The 15,148-nt window shown below is 53.1% G+C and overlaps 5 protein-coding genes across 5 annotated transcripts; 2 read left to right on the top strand and 3 right to left on the bottom strand.

The window, feature by feature from the left end:
- Nucleotides 1–1,327: 1,327 nt before the first annotated feature.
- On the top strand, nucleotides 1,328–3,230 carry POX_g08788 (uncharacterized protein; the record flags this gene model as incomplete). Its single annotated transcript, XM_050117556.1, has 3 exons — nucleotides 1,328–1,652; nucleotides 1,869–2,183; nucleotides 2,335–3,230. 3 exons carry the CDS (start codon nucleotides 1,328–1,330, stop codon nucleotides 3,228–3,230), a joined length of 1,536 nt encoding a protein of 511 aa, XP_049965700.1.
- Nucleotides 3,231–3,517: 287 nt separating this feature from the next.
- Nucleotides 3,518–5,781, bottom strand: POX_g08787 (General alpha-glucoside permease; the record flags this gene model as incomplete). The annotated part of the gene is made up of 3 exons (XM_050117555.1): nucleotides 3,518–4,597; nucleotides 4,689–5,297; nucleotides 5,641–5,781. The coding sequence occupies 3 exons, from the start codon at nucleotides 5,779–5,781 to the stop codon at nucleotides 3,518–3,520; spliced, it is 1,830 nt and encodes a 609-aa protein (XP_049965699.1).
- A 1,313-nt stretch (nucleotides 5,782–7,094) lies between these two features.
- On the bottom strand, nucleotides 7,095–8,228 carry POX_g08786 (uncharacterized protein; the record flags this gene model as incomplete). The annotated part of the gene is made up of 2 exons (XM_050117554.1): nucleotides 7,095–7,919; nucleotides 8,070–8,228. 2 exons carry the CDS (start codon nucleotides 8,226–8,228, stop codon nucleotides 7,095–7,097), a joined length of 984 nt encoding a protein of 327 aa, XP_049965698.1.
- A 908-nt stretch (nucleotides 8,229–9,136) lies between these two features.
- POX_g08785 (uncharacterized protein) lies at nucleotides 9,137–10,055 on the top strand (the record flags this gene model as incomplete). Its single annotated transcript, XM_050117553.1, has 3 exons — nucleotides 9,137–9,208; nucleotides 9,279–9,777; nucleotides 9,889–10,055. The coding sequence occupies 3 exons, from the start codon at nucleotides 9,137–9,139 to the stop codon at nucleotides 10,053–10,055; spliced, it is 738 nt and encodes a 245-aa protein (XP_049965697.1).
- A 581-nt stretch (nucleotides 10,056–10,636) lies between these two features.
- Nucleotides 10,637–13,608, bottom strand: POX_g08784 (chitin synthase I; the record flags this gene model as incomplete). Its single annotated transcript, XM_050117552.1, has 4 exons — nucleotides 10,637–10,651; nucleotides 10,720–11,238; nucleotides 11,316–13,352; nucleotides 13,420–13,608. The coding sequence occupies 4 exons, from the start codon at nucleotides 13,606–13,608 to the stop codon at nucleotides 10,637–10,639; spliced, it is 2,760 nt and encodes a 919-aa protein (XP_049965696.1).
- Between the last annotated feature and the right edge of the window lie 1,540 nt (nucleotides 13,609–15,148).

Raw genomic sequence — 15,148 nt, 5'->3', positions numbered from 1 at the left:
TCTCCATTGGATACTCGAGGATATGCAGCGGAGATCGGGAGCTGGACTACCTCCTCTCGACTGGCAGACACAGTTGTGGATTCTTGGCAGAATGCATGGCCAACCCCTCTGGCCCATATTGTTCCCCTCCTCCGTGCGCTTCTGCGGCTGCATTCTGTCCCTTTTGGTCGGGCGCAAAGACCTCATTGGCCACTCGTCAGCATTCAGTAAGCTTTGTAACCTCGTCGTGAAAGCTCAAACTCGATCGAGGGACGTGTGTAGACGCAGCCGTAGCCGTGCGTAAAGCGCTTAGCTCAAGAGACCCTCGTCACGCAACTTTTTCCCCACCATCGGCGGAGCTCGATTTCCACGCCCCACGCATCTGGCCGTGCAATTCAGGGAGAATGTGCATCGCACCATCGCTCCATAGATACAAGTTCCACGTGTCGCAGACGCAGTCTTGATCAAAGCCTAATCAGGGGCAACAGGATGCTCCTTTTGCCCCAGAACAGTCCTTTCACTCACTGACCCAACCAGTTCTGGTCCACACCCAGCACGTGTCAATAGATGAAGAAAAACAGAAAAGCGACTGTCTAAGACTCTCTTCATACTAGTAGTAGTACCGTATGGATACTAGAATCTGGTCTCCCACAGGTTTCCTCCGTGTAAATGAATAACATCCAAGCTCTCAAGTCAGCTTAACTGGGTTGTGCGTTTCCCCTTCTCACCTCCCTGTCAGCTTTTTGTCCCCTTCCGATCCAGTCAGCATCGCCAGCTGACGGGATCTCCGTTCTCCGTCGGAATTGCCAAGACCAGAACAAGAGAGACAAGCCTTCGGTGTAGTGGACAAACTGGAGACCCTCAATTGGCTGTGCCCTTCTTTGGCCCCAGTAGATTAGGACCGGCTCACCCCCAATTCTCACTAGTTTCTCTCTCGCCTAGTCGACCGGGCGCCGGGCGCTTTGGTGCAGAGTTGGATTGGTTCGTCTGCGAAACTGACTGGGGGCCTGACTCCTGACTTTGACTTTTCTTTTCTTGTTTGGTTCAATCTTCTTTGCACGTGGTAAATAGTGTGCCTTGGACCCCCTCCCTCGACTCATATCAATTTGGGAGCTGAAGAGGGATTTCCATTCCTTTTGTCTTTTTTTTTTCCCATTTCGTGTTCGTGTTCTTGTTTTCTGTTCTCGTCTACCTCTCGCAGAGTATATCGCAAACGGTGAAGCGCTTCTTGATACCAAAGAGAACGAGAACAGACACCAGCACCAAGACCTTGTATACTCTTTGACCAGGCATCCATTCAATTCTGAGCATCGAGTGGATCTGCCTTTGTCTCCAACCGCTTACAACCATGGCTTGGTGGACTGGTTCTCTCCCCCGCAGCCTGACGGGACTGCTTCTGATTGCCCACGGTGCTCTCCTGACGACCGTGGTTGCTGAACCCCAGGTCGTCTCGTTGCCACTGTATCGCAATGCGCATCGCTCCCTCGCCAAGCGGGATACCGTCACCGCCGCGTTGAGCAACGATTACTCGGACGGCATGTTCTGGGTCAATGCGACGGTGGGCACACCGGGCCAGCCGGTGCAGTTGCAGATCGACACGGGGAGTAGCGATATCTGGATGATGGGGGAATACGCCTGTATCGAGATCAGTACGGGATGTATTGGTGGATCGTGTAAGTCTACCTGACCAGAAAGAAAGATCAAAGAATGGAGGACGAAGATCAAAAAAAAAAAGCAAAGGATCATTTGAGAATATAGCTATTCTTTTTTTTTGTCTTCCCCCGCTGCCTCTCCCATTATTTCGTCTTTTGTTCATCTTTGCCGGTGGAGAGCGTTATGGAGAGTTTGCGAATCAAGACTAACGATGATTTTCTTCTGGGTCCCTGAAGATGACGAGCTGAGTTCGTCGACGGTCAGTATCCTCGAGCACGGGGGCTTCACGATCGGGTACTTGGACGGGTCCGGAGTCATGGGAGACTACATCAGAGATGACTTTGCTATTGGTGGGGTCACCGTCAAGGGGATGACTTTGGCCGTCGCGACGCAGGTCAAAGATATCGGCACCGGCGTGATGGGCATTGGATTTGAGTCGGATGAATCCATTGCTGCTCAGGGCGGCCAGCCGTACCGAAATCTCGTCTCGCATATGGTCGGACAGGGTCTGATCAAGTCTCGCTCCTACAGTCTATGGCTGAATGATATCAGTACGTTTCCATCTAGAACCTGTGAAACAAAACAGGAACAGCGCCTGCATCGCAACCATCTCCTTTCTTTCTTTCCCCCCCAAAAAACAAGAAAAAGAAGGAAGGAAAGAAAGCACAAGCACAAGTACTGACGAAAAACCAAACTCTCTAGATGCTCAAACCGGCAACATCCTCTTTGGCGGCTACGACACGGCCAAATTCCACGGCGATCTCGTCGCCATGAAAGTCCAACCAGATGCTCAATCAGGCCAAATCACCTCCATGACCGTCGCCTGGACCTCTCTCGCCGTCAACGATCCCACCCACGGCACCAAAGTCCTCACTCCCAAATCCTTTGCGCTCCCCGCCGTGCTCGACTCCGGCACCACCCTCACCTACGTACCCCAAGATCTATACGACGAACTCGCCTCCTTCGCCAACGTCGTCACGGACTCATCCTCCGGATTCGACTTTGTCGACTGCGACGCAGTCAACCAATACAACGGCACCTTGGACTTTGGCTTTGCCGGTCCCAACGGCCCCGTCATCTCAGTCCTCTTCTCCGAAATGGCCATCCCCGTTAAAGATGCCAATGGTAAACAGCAAAAACTCGAGAATGGCAGTCCAGCCTGCCACTTCGGTCTGTCTCCCGCCCCGGAAAACGAGATTCTCCTCGGCGATACCTTCCTACGCTCGGCGTATGTCGTGTACGATCTGGAACGCAAGGAGATTGCCATTGCCAAGACCAATTTTAATAGTGATCGGTCGAATATCGTGGAGATTGCGCCGAAGAATTCGACCGCGACGCCCACCTGGAAGTTTGTCGACTCGGTCACGGTGGTGCAGACCATGACGGTGGTGCCGGGGCAGCCGGGTCAGTTGGGTTCGTTGGCGTTGGCGTCGACGCATTCGTATACGCAGACTGATATCGGGTTCCATATACCCACTGCGACGGGTAAGCATAATGCCGCGGGGTCGGTGAGAATGGTGGACTCGGGTATCTTGAGTAGTGTGGTTTTGGGTGTGTTTTCGGCGTTGGCTGGAGCGGGGTTCCTTTTCGTGCGGTAAATTACCCCGAATGCATGGGAGTGACGGGGAGGATGGGAATATTACCTGTGTTATATACCTCATGTCAGAATTTGATCAAATATATTGACGGAAGATGGTATGGTTCACGGTAAAGATGGATCGTCTCATGGATTCATGTCATGTTTTATATATAGATGAATCATCAAGGTCATCATTCAATTGCATCTTAAAAAGGGTCATGATATGAAATACAGAAGCTGGCAAAGGACAATGCCCCCCTCCCTTCCACCCCATTCCTCCCTCGGCAACTGGACTTGAAAAATTGCTCACGAAGAAGTATTCTCCATGTGTCCAGTAAACACGTCCACCTTGGTCGTGGCAAACTTTCTCGCACTGACACGCATCTCAAACAACATGTCCAGCTCGGCAAAGGTGCGGCCCGCAGGCTCGGGGACGCGGAAAAAGACATAGACAATGCAGAGCGCACAGCAGCCCGCCCAGAACAATCCCGCAAAGTTGCCCCACGCCCACGCACCCGGGTTGAGCATATACGGCGTAATGACGCTGCAAAAGATGTTGGCAATGATGTACAGGATTCGGCCCAGGGCGACGGTCTTAATCTGCAATCGTCGCGTCGACAGCTCCGACACCAGCGAGTAACAGACCGATCCGACGGAGAGCTGGTAGCACAGGGCCCATCCAATCATCATACTGCCCGTGGCCATGGCGCTTTGCGTCTTGTGCGCCTCTGGCACGAACCCCAAGAGACCCATCGCCAGCAGCATCGTGCAGAGACCGCAGAGACCGTATAGGTAGAGTGATCGACGTCCGACTCCGGCACTCATCAGGAACCACGAGCCAAAGACGCCGGCCATATTGATACCGTACTGGCCAAGGGCGAATGAATAGGCGGTGCTGGAGGGCAAACCAGCTTGCTGGAGGAAGTAGGAGGAGTAGCTGGAGAAGGCGTTTCCGCTGAGATTCTGAATGGCCCAGACCATGCAGATGATTTCCGTCCGGCGGAGATCAGTGCCTCGGAAGCAGTCCAGGTAGGTGGCATCGTGGGAGATGGCTTCTTCGAGAGCGTTGGTGTGCACCATCATGGCGATGGTCTCGTCCGCGTCGAAATCCGTCTCACGGTCCAGACTGGTGAGGCGCAGCAAGGCTTTCTTGGCCTCGTCGAGCCGTCCCTTTCGGACCAACCACCAGGGCGACTCCGGAGCGAAGCAGATTGCGATCATGAGGGGGACGGGCCACATCCACTGAAGGGCGTAGGGAATCCGGTATGCCCATTCATCGGTCCGATTGACCATGGACTTGATCACACCGAGACCGATCGCCTGACCCATCCCCCAGCAGAAGTTGACGTAGGTAGTGAGGTATCCACGCAAAGCGACGGGGCAAACCTGCGCGGCAGACATGGTTAGAGATGATGCACCTGTAGGGCCTACTTCCACGAAAGGCTCAAAGTTACGCGAACGGGAGAGGGAGACATACCTCACTAGCATAGGTAATGGTTAATGTCTGGAAGACACCCCACGGAATGCCGGCCAGGATCTCTGCGACAAGAAGCACCTCGACGCTGGGGGCCGTGAAGAAGATAGCGATGAAACCCGTCAAGCTGAGGAGACATGCCAGAATTGTGTACCGATACCCAATCCTTTCCGACAGGAAACCGTTGAGGAGCAGACCGATAATTTCACCAACGTTGACACCATTACTGAGCCCCGATTGCCATGACGCGGGCACTTGCCATGTTCCGTCGGGCAACTGCTGGCCGTATTTCTCATTGAATTGAGCAAAGCTGTAGAAAGTCGAGAGGAGACAGACATCGTACCCCTCCATGGCGATACAAGTCGAGATGGTCACACTCCATGCGACAGCCTTGGGGTATAGTTTCAACCCCTGCCACAGGGTCATCTTATGTTCCTTTTCAGTGGCATTTCTGGCATTCTCGAGGAGTGTGGCCTCGTCCTTCTTGCCCATTTCAATGTGGACGGCACTCGCATCCATCTTCTCCGTCAAAGAAACGGTGTCCGCTTGCAGTGACTTGTTGGGGAGATCATCGTGAGCCATGGCCAATTCGAGATCGAGAAGAGCGCCGGCCTAGAATTGGGGTAGATACTTCTGATGATGAGACAAAAAAAAAAGAAAAGAAAACAGACACTCCATGCTCATGGCGGAGTCGGTAGCAAAGATATATGAATCTTGCCCCGGACTTTTTCCACCCCCACCTACCCCAGATCCAGACATGATGACCCCGTGAGAGAGCGTGTGTCTATCCGTGTCTGTGTGGGGTAAACATCCCCACCTGGTTGGAAACTTGGATTGCAGAGGAGACAGAGGAGGAGTCTGGAGACTAGACAGCACCGAACAGGGTCCTGCACGAGCCCGGCAGACGTCCGGTCTGGATGGGCTCAATTTTGTCGTGAGAGACCCAGCCACTGACCAACCCGGTCTGAGCTGATCGCACTGATTGATCAAACACAGACGGCCCACCTCTACCCACATTTCCAGCTCCAGTCTTTCTCTCTTGCCCAGAGTCGATGGCCTCGTACATGCCGCCAACCGGAGACCCAATTCCGACCATCGGTGTCTGATGTGCCCCCGGCTGGCCCACCAGACGGGTTCCCCGCCGCCGAATCACGCCCGAATTTGGGCTCTCTCGGCGGTTGGTCTCAACTTTAATTTCGTCCAACTCGGAGCGGTCGGCGGGGTGGAAACTGAATTCCGACGTGGGATGGAAGACCAATGTGAGGCCGAGGAGGGAAAGGTGAGAAGGTGAACCGAACCACAAACGAGAAGTCGAGAATTAATCAGAGGAAAGCTCTGTCCCGTGCCAAGCCACGTGCTGGGAGCATCTAAGACCAAGACTGCATGTGAACCTGATGACCTGGACCATTTGCATTGATCTTGATGATTTATACGGGAAACCTGAATACTGCCCGAGATTGACGGGTTTTTTTTTTGCATTACATTAGTTGAGGCTTTCAGTATGAAATGAGATGCCTCCAATCAACCCTGCCGTCAGTAGTGAGGGATTCATTCATTCCCATCAAGGTACAGTAGAGTCCAGGACCTTTTTCGATTCTCGATGCGCGCTCACTATCCTGCATTCGAGCTAGCCTGGAATTTCCACCATGCTTTCACCTCGCGTTCGTTTTGAATGTTAAAAACTATTTAGGTTGACACTAGTGGAAAAAGCCGGGCACCTTATCAAATGGAGCCAGGGCGGCATTTGGCATGTCATGTTCAGCATCATTTACTACTCGCAGTGACATCTTCCACGGCGGCCACGAAAAACGGCATTTGAACCCTGCCCAGATGGCCATGCTCCACAAGATGAAGGATAACCGACCAGTCCGCTCCAGGGAATTTGTAACCGAGGGTGAATGATTCCTGGTCATTATTACCTTGACTCGTTTCTATTGCAGATTGTCCAGGTGCGTGTTGGCAAGTGTCTGGTGTACTCCACTGTGTCACGAACTACTCCGTACCCGTAGGGTCTGCACGAGTCGAAATGCCGACAGTCTTGAGATCGGTTAATGGGGTACTTTCCAGGTAGGTTCAACCAGGTGAGTGGGGGTAATTGGCGATAGAGTGGAGATGGAATTACACTTTGCTGGCACTTTCCCCGTCCTTAATTCAATTACGTATTCGTCGAGACTGGGTTCCTGATGTATGGGTGTGGATCTCATCCTTGGAGATGAACTACACGTGGGATGGAGACTGTATCGATGAGGGAGTTGATTCGAAACGGATCATCATAATCTCCCATCAACAGAAAACGTGCATGGTATAAAACAGACAATCGATTGAATCATATAGTCCACCCTTTGTGGATATAGAGAATCACGACATGATGAATCGCCTCAAATCTTCAGCCAGGGTATCATGCTCGTCTCACTCCAACCAGACCCGAATAGCCTGTTCCATAGCGCTCTGCACCCAGTCCTCTTCCAGACGCGCAGAGGCGTCAAACCCGTGCTCTCCATCCCTCACCACCAACGAAACACCTGCTCCCCCATCCCCACGCCTCTCAAGCACCTTCTGAGCCTGTACCACAAACCGCTCACTATCACTCAGCGGCACCACCGTATCCTGACGACCATGCAGCACCACAAGTCCCCCCCGAGGAACCCGAAGATTCGGATCCGCCACCTTGAGAATAGGATACAGAACCTCCCGGGGCACCTGTTCTGCGCCCCGCTCATACATCTCGAACAAATACCCGTGCTGCATCGTACCCAGAGCGAAGAGCAACCTGTCCTGAGACGTGATGGAGGATTTCACCGTACCCAGCGCTGCCACGTGGAGATGCATCTTCACCAACGCCTCGCGAACATCGATGCCAAAAGGTGGTGTTAGCCGTGGCTTGGTGAACGCCTCTGCATTCAAGGCCACGGCCGGATAGGCCGCGGACGCGGCTCGAATCTCGTCGGGATACGTCAGAGCTAAGTGGACGCTGAGCAGGCCGCCTGCGGACTCGCCCGTCACGAAGATTCGGTCGAGATCGATGCTGGTCGGAGGGGAGTGAGCGGCGAGAATCTTTTTGAGGGCAGGGGATCGCAACCAGGTCCAGAAATCTGTCAAGTCGGTGAAGATATCGGCGCTGGTGGCCTCTGGCATGAGGCGGTAATTGGGGCTGATGATGATGGCGTTGTGCTGGAGAGCGAGATCGGATACCCAATGGGGCCACCAATCCATGTAGAGCGAGTCGCCCATGATCTGAGGAAGAGGTTTAGTACGCCGCATATCTTGATTGTCTGGATCTCTGCATGTTTGCTGTGGGATGAAGATGTGGGGGGGGGGGGGAAAAGAAAAGAAGAAAAGAAAAAAAAAAGAAATAGGGCAAGAGTTGGAGAGGGGATGAGATACCAGAACACCGCCATGTACGCGAACAATCAGTGGTCTTGCACCCGTGTGTGGACTGCGAGGAATCAAAATATCTGCTTGGATGCCTTGGTCGCCGATTTGCTTGTAATTGACTTGAATTATCTCAAAGCCCTCGAGTTTGGGGTCTGACGGGAGCGACATTGCATCACAGGTCATCCTTGATAGGATCGTTCAATGTCGATGTCGTTAGCTTGGATGCAATATTGCAGAATGAAGCACAAGACCAGCCGTTCTTTGTTGGGTTCTCCAGAGATTTGGTGAATGGTATGGATGAGTGCTTCATTCTAGGACCATTGGCGGACCGAATCTTATATAGATGATGCTGGTCATCATCTGAGTTTGATTCTATCCCCGGTATTGGTTGTGTCGGTCTTGATATTGATTAGAAATGCAAGGTGAGGCATCACTACATTCGAAACTGTAGCGGGCTTCTGATAGTTCGTATCCATGTCATAGACCATGTCTGTCTCCTCATCTCCAATCTACGACTTTGAAAAAGTACGTTCACAGTCTGAGCCGACCTACCATGTCAGCACCGGATTTTTTCCGCTGTCCAGAGGGAAGAAGCTCGGCCCTTTGTGTCAACAGACTAAGCCCATGTTGGTTAAACCACCTGCATGTCCATTCCGTCCCTGACGGAGATTGAGTCGGTGGGTGTCGATTTGTCAGGCACATGGAAAAGTGTCCGGTCGCCGTGAGTAGCGCCATACTCGACCTCCGGAGACTTTTTTCAAAATGAACATTTGACCGACCCGGTTGCAATCAAGTCGAGCTCAGAACTTTAGGGCCATGGCTGATTGATCTCCTTATCGGACCGGGACACAGGTTGCTTGTATACTCTCCAAATCTCCCCGGACTCCGTCATCTCCAAAATTCTCCCGACCGAACAGTCCGACCCTCTCCTCGGAACGCTCGGACCAATAAACGCCCCGGACACCATTTCGAGGGAAACCAACGTGAAGCAGGACGTCAAACGAGGCCAAAGGGATTCTTTCCGTGTCTCCTTCTATTCATTCGAATTGTCAGCTTCTCGACCTTCTCCTCCCCACATGGATCCCGACGCCAGTATCCCCGGCCACCCAGCCCCCTCTGTCTTCAACTACGTCCTCTCGTTCCTCCTCGTGGGCGTCGCATGGGGCTTTACGACGCCCTTTAGTCGTCGCGCCGCGGCGGATTTTTAACGCGCGTCAGGAACGACAAAAACAGTCCACGACTACGACGACTACCAGCGCCACTCCCTCTCCTTCTTCTCCATCCTCTGACAGGATATCTCTCGACCGCGGGCGGTCACAAGCGCAATCCCCCAACAGTGGCGCAGAGGATGCGCAGGAATTGTTGCCCACGTCCGAGCCGGACGTCATCGACCTCGGTGATCTTGATGGAGGCAACGAGGTGAGGAGGAGAAGCGGCAGTCGTCAGCGGGAAGAAGAGCAGGAGCTGGAATATGGGGAGCCGAGTGGCCACTCTCACCGTGATGGGCACGATCACGTTGTTCAGCAGGAGAGTGATACGGGTGGTATTCCCGCGCCGGCGTGGATGCACTCCTCTGCGCGTCAGTCATGGGTACGGACGAAGATTGTCTCGGTCTTCTGGACGGTGGTCAATCTTCTGCGGACGCCGGCTTATTCGATTCCGCTGGTGATCAATCTCACGGGGAGTATTTGGTTCTTTTTGCTGGTGGGCAAGCACGGTACGTTTCAAGATTGGAGGCTGGTGAAATGCACTTCTTTCCAACACGTCAAGTGAGGGGGGGTTGTGAGCTCGTTGGACTGACCGTTTCAAATTCTATTTTGCTCTGCAGAACTCTCCCTCACTGTGCCGCTGGCCAATTCCAGTGCGTTCTTGTTCACCGTTCTGGGAGAATGGTATGTTGAGCGCAAGGTCATTGCCAAGGAGACGTGGTTGGGGCTGGCGCTGGTTCTCGGTGGGATTGCCCTGTGTGTACATTCGAAGAATCAAACGGGGTGAGCATGTCTCCTCTGAATGGGAACGGGTATGCGTGAGGATATGGACCGCCGAAGTGGGATCTCGATCGGGGATGTCCTCCATCTCTCCAGTGAAGAGATTCTGAGAGAAATAGTACCAGATTACCAACCACACGAAAGGCTTGATACTTGAAAAGTGGCAGATGCTAGAATCAGACTTCATTGGTACATCAGCATCCTAACCCCCATACTCGGAGAACAGCAACCGTCTCACCCACGGTCTGTCTGGTCGGCAGTGAGACAAATCCCCAGAGTAAGCAGGGGTAAACAGAAAAAACCAAGACGCCATTCAAAAAGAGATAAAACAAAGATTCATCACATGTATAATACATGGCCCCAATTCATTTTCGTCCCCCTCGTGCCCATTCATGAATGTATCACATCAATCTCCAAAGACCAGACCGGACCCGCCGAGGTTATCAACGCAAGAACACAACGCTCCATCTCCAACGCAGAAACATAGGGGGAATATATCGTATAAAAGGACCACTCGCGACGCAAGGCTTGGAAATGGAAAGCACAAATCGTCCCCACGTTGAACAATACACGATGCCAGGACGGATCTCAAACGCCACGGAACTGTGACGAGTTAGCGGAGAAATTAAAGAGACGCCCGAGAGACTCATCAAAGGCACAGAGAAACTCACCATACGAACGACCAAAAACCACATTGCGCCCATGAACTTGAACAGGGACAGACCCGCAACCGACCAGAGAACGACTTCCATGTAGATCAGAGATCGCTGACTCTGGGTAAAGTCCTGGTTGGTGCTGCTGGTCTTGGTGGAGTTGTCAAAGGTTTCCAGGCCGGCGGCACTCAGGACCACGGCTCCGAGGGCAAAATTACAAAACACCCAGGCCAAAACGACCGCACTGCGGAATCCCTTGTAATAATCGGCTTGACGGTCTTCCTCCGAGACGGCGTGAACTTCCTTGGGAGGCTTGCTGGCAAATTTGGCCAGTTCGGCCTCGTACTGGGCATTCAGATCCCCATCGTCCTGGGGGATGTTGACGTCGACTTTGCCGCCGGGTTTCAGCGTCGCAGAAGGCAATTTCTCGGCCTTGTCATCACCCTTGGTGCCCCATGTGATATCATGGGTATTGCAGAAGGCGTAGATGTTGAGCACATTGATGTATGTTGGGGTCAGGAGGATGTATTGAATGAACTGTGAAACACTGAGATTAGACTTTTTCGGGAGAACAAATAGGCCCGCCTCTTTCTTTTCCCTACTCAAAAACTTACCGAGGTGAACATGTGCCATGGATCCAGGAAGATGAACGACGCGACAAACCACATCACGTACGTCGAGCCGAGGGAGACGATGATCGAGAAGAAGGTTTTGTTGGTAAACAACTCGCTGACGGAGAAACTGTCTGATGCGGCCTCCTTCTGGATGGATTTCACCGTAACGAAGATTGCGGCAAACGACAAGTATAGCATGATAAAGATCCAAAAGTACACCATGGTCATGTAGAACTTGTTGGAACCGCCGGGCCGGTTGCCCAGCGCAAGCACGAAGCAGGTGACCAGAGTGGCAAGGTAGAGCCATTCAAAGACAATACCCAGGACTTTGCCAGCAGTTCCCAGGAGTTCATCGCTGCCCAGATAGGTCGTAAGGATGTGGAAGACGAGGAAGAAATTGCCAATGCCGAACCAGGCAAAGATCATGGCAATGGTCTGATAGATGAATTCAATCATGAGCATAAACTTGCGGAGGAAGCTGTGGTCGCTGCGGAAGATCTGATAAAAGTGGGCAATGGCGTAGACGGCAGCGAAGAAACTGCCATTAAGCCAACGGCGTCGTTGAAGGATAAACTCGGCCATGCGATCTGGCACATCAGTTTCGCCTGTGGACGACTTGACGTACTGCAGCAGCCAGCGACATTTGCGTTTCGAGACAATTTCGAAGCAGAGAATACGGTCCTCGGCCAGATACATGTTGGCTGTGAAGATACCGGCATTGGCACCGTGCATTTTCTCTCCCAAAAAGTAGCGCTCCAGCGGGCCTTGTCCGTTTTTGTCATTCTGAAGCGCAACAAACCGATAGGCCGAGAAAGCACCGGGCAACACACTGATGAAGCCAAATGCAGACTCCAACGGTTTGTCGAGAATGTTGCTCAGCTTGTACTCGAAGTTTTGTCCAGCCACAAGCGGATTGAGCAGCTTTTTTCCATGCGACAACATGACCTTGATTTCTCCACAGGCACCACCGCACATGGGTTCCACGTCGAATGCCTTCCAGAGATGGTAGATGGAGTCCCTGCCGGGCTTGGTACCCGCATCCAGCAGGACGCAAATGTTTGGATCGAGCACCCGACCAAAGGCCTGGAAGAACCAACGATGCGAATTGATCTTTTTCTGATTCTTCTCCTTCAGACAGAAAATCATCTGAACGGGAGGACCTGACCGCGGCTTCAGGTGGACCTGTGTTCCTTTCACTTCTAACCCGACCTGAGTGGTGTACTCGTAAATATGCGCCGTTACGTCCTTCCCGTTGACCTGCTGCTTGGCAATACCGTCCTGGTAGACACCTAATCCAGCCAGCACCGCGCGAGTGCGAGGATTGATCTTGGCACGACCATCGCTGATCACACACACGACGATCTTCTTCCAAGCGTCCTTGCCCCATGTTTTGCTACTCGTGCGGGAGCACATGTGATCGATATTCTTGAACACGCCGGACATGGTGCGGGCAAACAAAAAGTCATCCTCATTGTACATGGTCACCACGATGAAGAGCTCGGTATGACGAGGTTTCGCGAACAGCTTCTGCCGGAGTGTGAATCGCTCTTCGAAAAAGTCCGCCGGGTCGCAAGTGGCAGCCGAGTACCGCATGTGGGTGAACTCGTCACGACCGGGCGGCTCTGCGTGGGGGACTTGGCTCAGCAGCTTGGGAGCGATGGGACAGTCGAGTACGAGGTTGCCGTTGAACAGCTGCACTTCCTTCACTGTCTTCCATCGCTTGATTGGCGCCGGACTGGGTGTCGGCTGTGGCTCGTCCTGATATTCTGCCTCATAGGGATTCGGCCCAAACGGATTCTCGACCTGCAGCATGGGCGCATTATCGTCGTATGGGGTTTGACCCCCCTCGGGGTACTGGCCTAGATCATAGTCGTCGTGAGGAGTCGGGGTTGGTTCGTAAGGCTGTGTGTAGTAAGCGTCGTGGTGGGCTTCTGGGTCGACGGTATAATGTTGGGAGTATCCGTAGGGTTGTGCACCAGCATGTGATTCGTAAGCCTCGTGGTGGCCGTATGAGTTATGAACGTTTTCGACAGAGTACTAGAGATATTGATGAGCACAGTCAGAGCAATGGTCCGGCTGCGCGCTCGCAGATGCTTCAACTCACTGTGGGCTGCTCCGCCAGACGATCGCTTGATGGCATTGGTAAATGGCCCGGAGGGCCATAAGGGTTGTCATGAAGTTGATAGCTATCCAACGGTCGGCCAGGAGATGGTGTGCGACTATCATAATGGCTCACGGGAGGAGGATTGACCGGTGAGCGATGCTCGTCCCCAAAGGGATCTGAAATCGGCATGTTAGACTGATTCGTTTTTCCAGCTTGCCCTGCAAGGGCAAAGCCCCCTCACGGAGTTGTTTTCGAAAGTTCGCCCTCTTGAGCTGCGCAGTCGCAGTACGATCCTGCATCGACCGGCAATGCAGGCCAATTTTCGTTTTGGAAGAACGGCGCAGCACACCAAGCACCCGGCGGCTGTGGGGAGAGGAGGAGGGGAGACCTACCAACACGATTATAGGCCATCGCGTCTGACACTTGCAGTGTGGGTTGGGTTCAGGTAGAGATCCCGCGCTTCAGCTGCGTGGCAGGGGAGAGGACTCGAAGCGTTTCGTCAGCTGGAGCTCCCAGTCGGAAGTCCAAGTTGAATGGCGGGTTGGAAAAGACCTTCCACGGCCAAACACGGGACTGAAACTCAGCTGAGGGTTTCACAGTAAAGATACGAATTGGCGTTTCGGGTGCAACAAACTGCCGAGCCTTGTTGAAAAACAAAGGGAAAGGAAAAGAATCAGAGAGTAATGGCGACCGTACACAGAGTGGCCAGACAATGTCACCAAAATTGGTTTCCTCGGAGGTTGCAAGAAGTCAAACTGGTATGCTACGATCCCCAACTCCCCTCGTCTCTTGTTTGGTGTTTACAGGGCCTTTCTAGCCGATCGCAGCGATGACGGCAAAGTGGGCACCAGGCGAATAAGATGCCGCGCGCAGACCGCAGCGTCGTGTGGATTTCAGTCGCCGCTCGTCGCAGTCGTCCTGAGGTGTGACTTCCAGGCTCGAACACCAAAGTGACCAGAGGTAATTGACTGCTCGAAATGAATTGCTACAGGCTAAGGGAGTGGACGGGGAAGTTTGCGAGCAGCCCAGTTCATTCGCACTGCGAGATGTGTACCTGGATGCCTGGATGCCTGGATGCCTGGGGTGACCCGTGGACAGATGCAGAATGTACTTCGTGCAGTGAGCAGCGCCGCGGGTCATCGATAATTGGCACTGAAGGCGGACAGCGGCAGAGCATCGGCCAGTGGAGGGCTTCTCCACCGCGGGCCAAGTTCAACTCGTCACTGGGCCAACGACAGGCACGCCAGGTATCTGCCCAGCCACGGTTTCTGTGGACTGCGCCCCTTCCGTGCTGCGCTGTGGCGGGGTCACATCGATCTCTACTTGGTCTGTCCTGTCGAAGTACAGGAACCATTTTGAATTTTGATGGTCGTGTCAGCGTGGAACATGGGAACGGCCTGGAAAGTGGGTAAGGCAAAAAATATTTTCTTTCTGTTCCTTTGGGAGGGTTCTTTTTTTAGTCACACACCCGATAATTTTCAGACGTGAGATTGAACTCCTCATCTGCACTGCCGCAGACGGGTCACCTCCTACTAGTCCTCAGACACTACTTCCTTGCGCTTACATAACGTGAACGGATTTCTCCGACTGGATGTCCCAGCAATGGCGGCTGCAACGCCCAAGAATGTTGCCAAGCGCTGCGGCGTTGCATATCTCGAGGTAGACGTGCCAAGCCCCTCTTGTCATGCGGAATCGGAGAACTCTGCTGCCTGCCGGTCATCGGATCCAT

This window comes from Penicillium oxalicum, chromosome VII (genome assembly GCF_001723175.1).
Source record: "Penicillium oxalicum strain HP7-1 chromosome VII, whole genome shotgun sequence".
NCBI classification, from domain to species: domain Eukaryota; kingdom Fungi; phylum Ascomycota; class Eurotiomycetes; order Eurotiales; family Aspergillaceae; genus Penicillium; species Penicillium oxalicum.
Note: the sequence above shows the minus strand (reverse complement) of the source record. Positions and strands in the feature narration are given on the sequence as shown.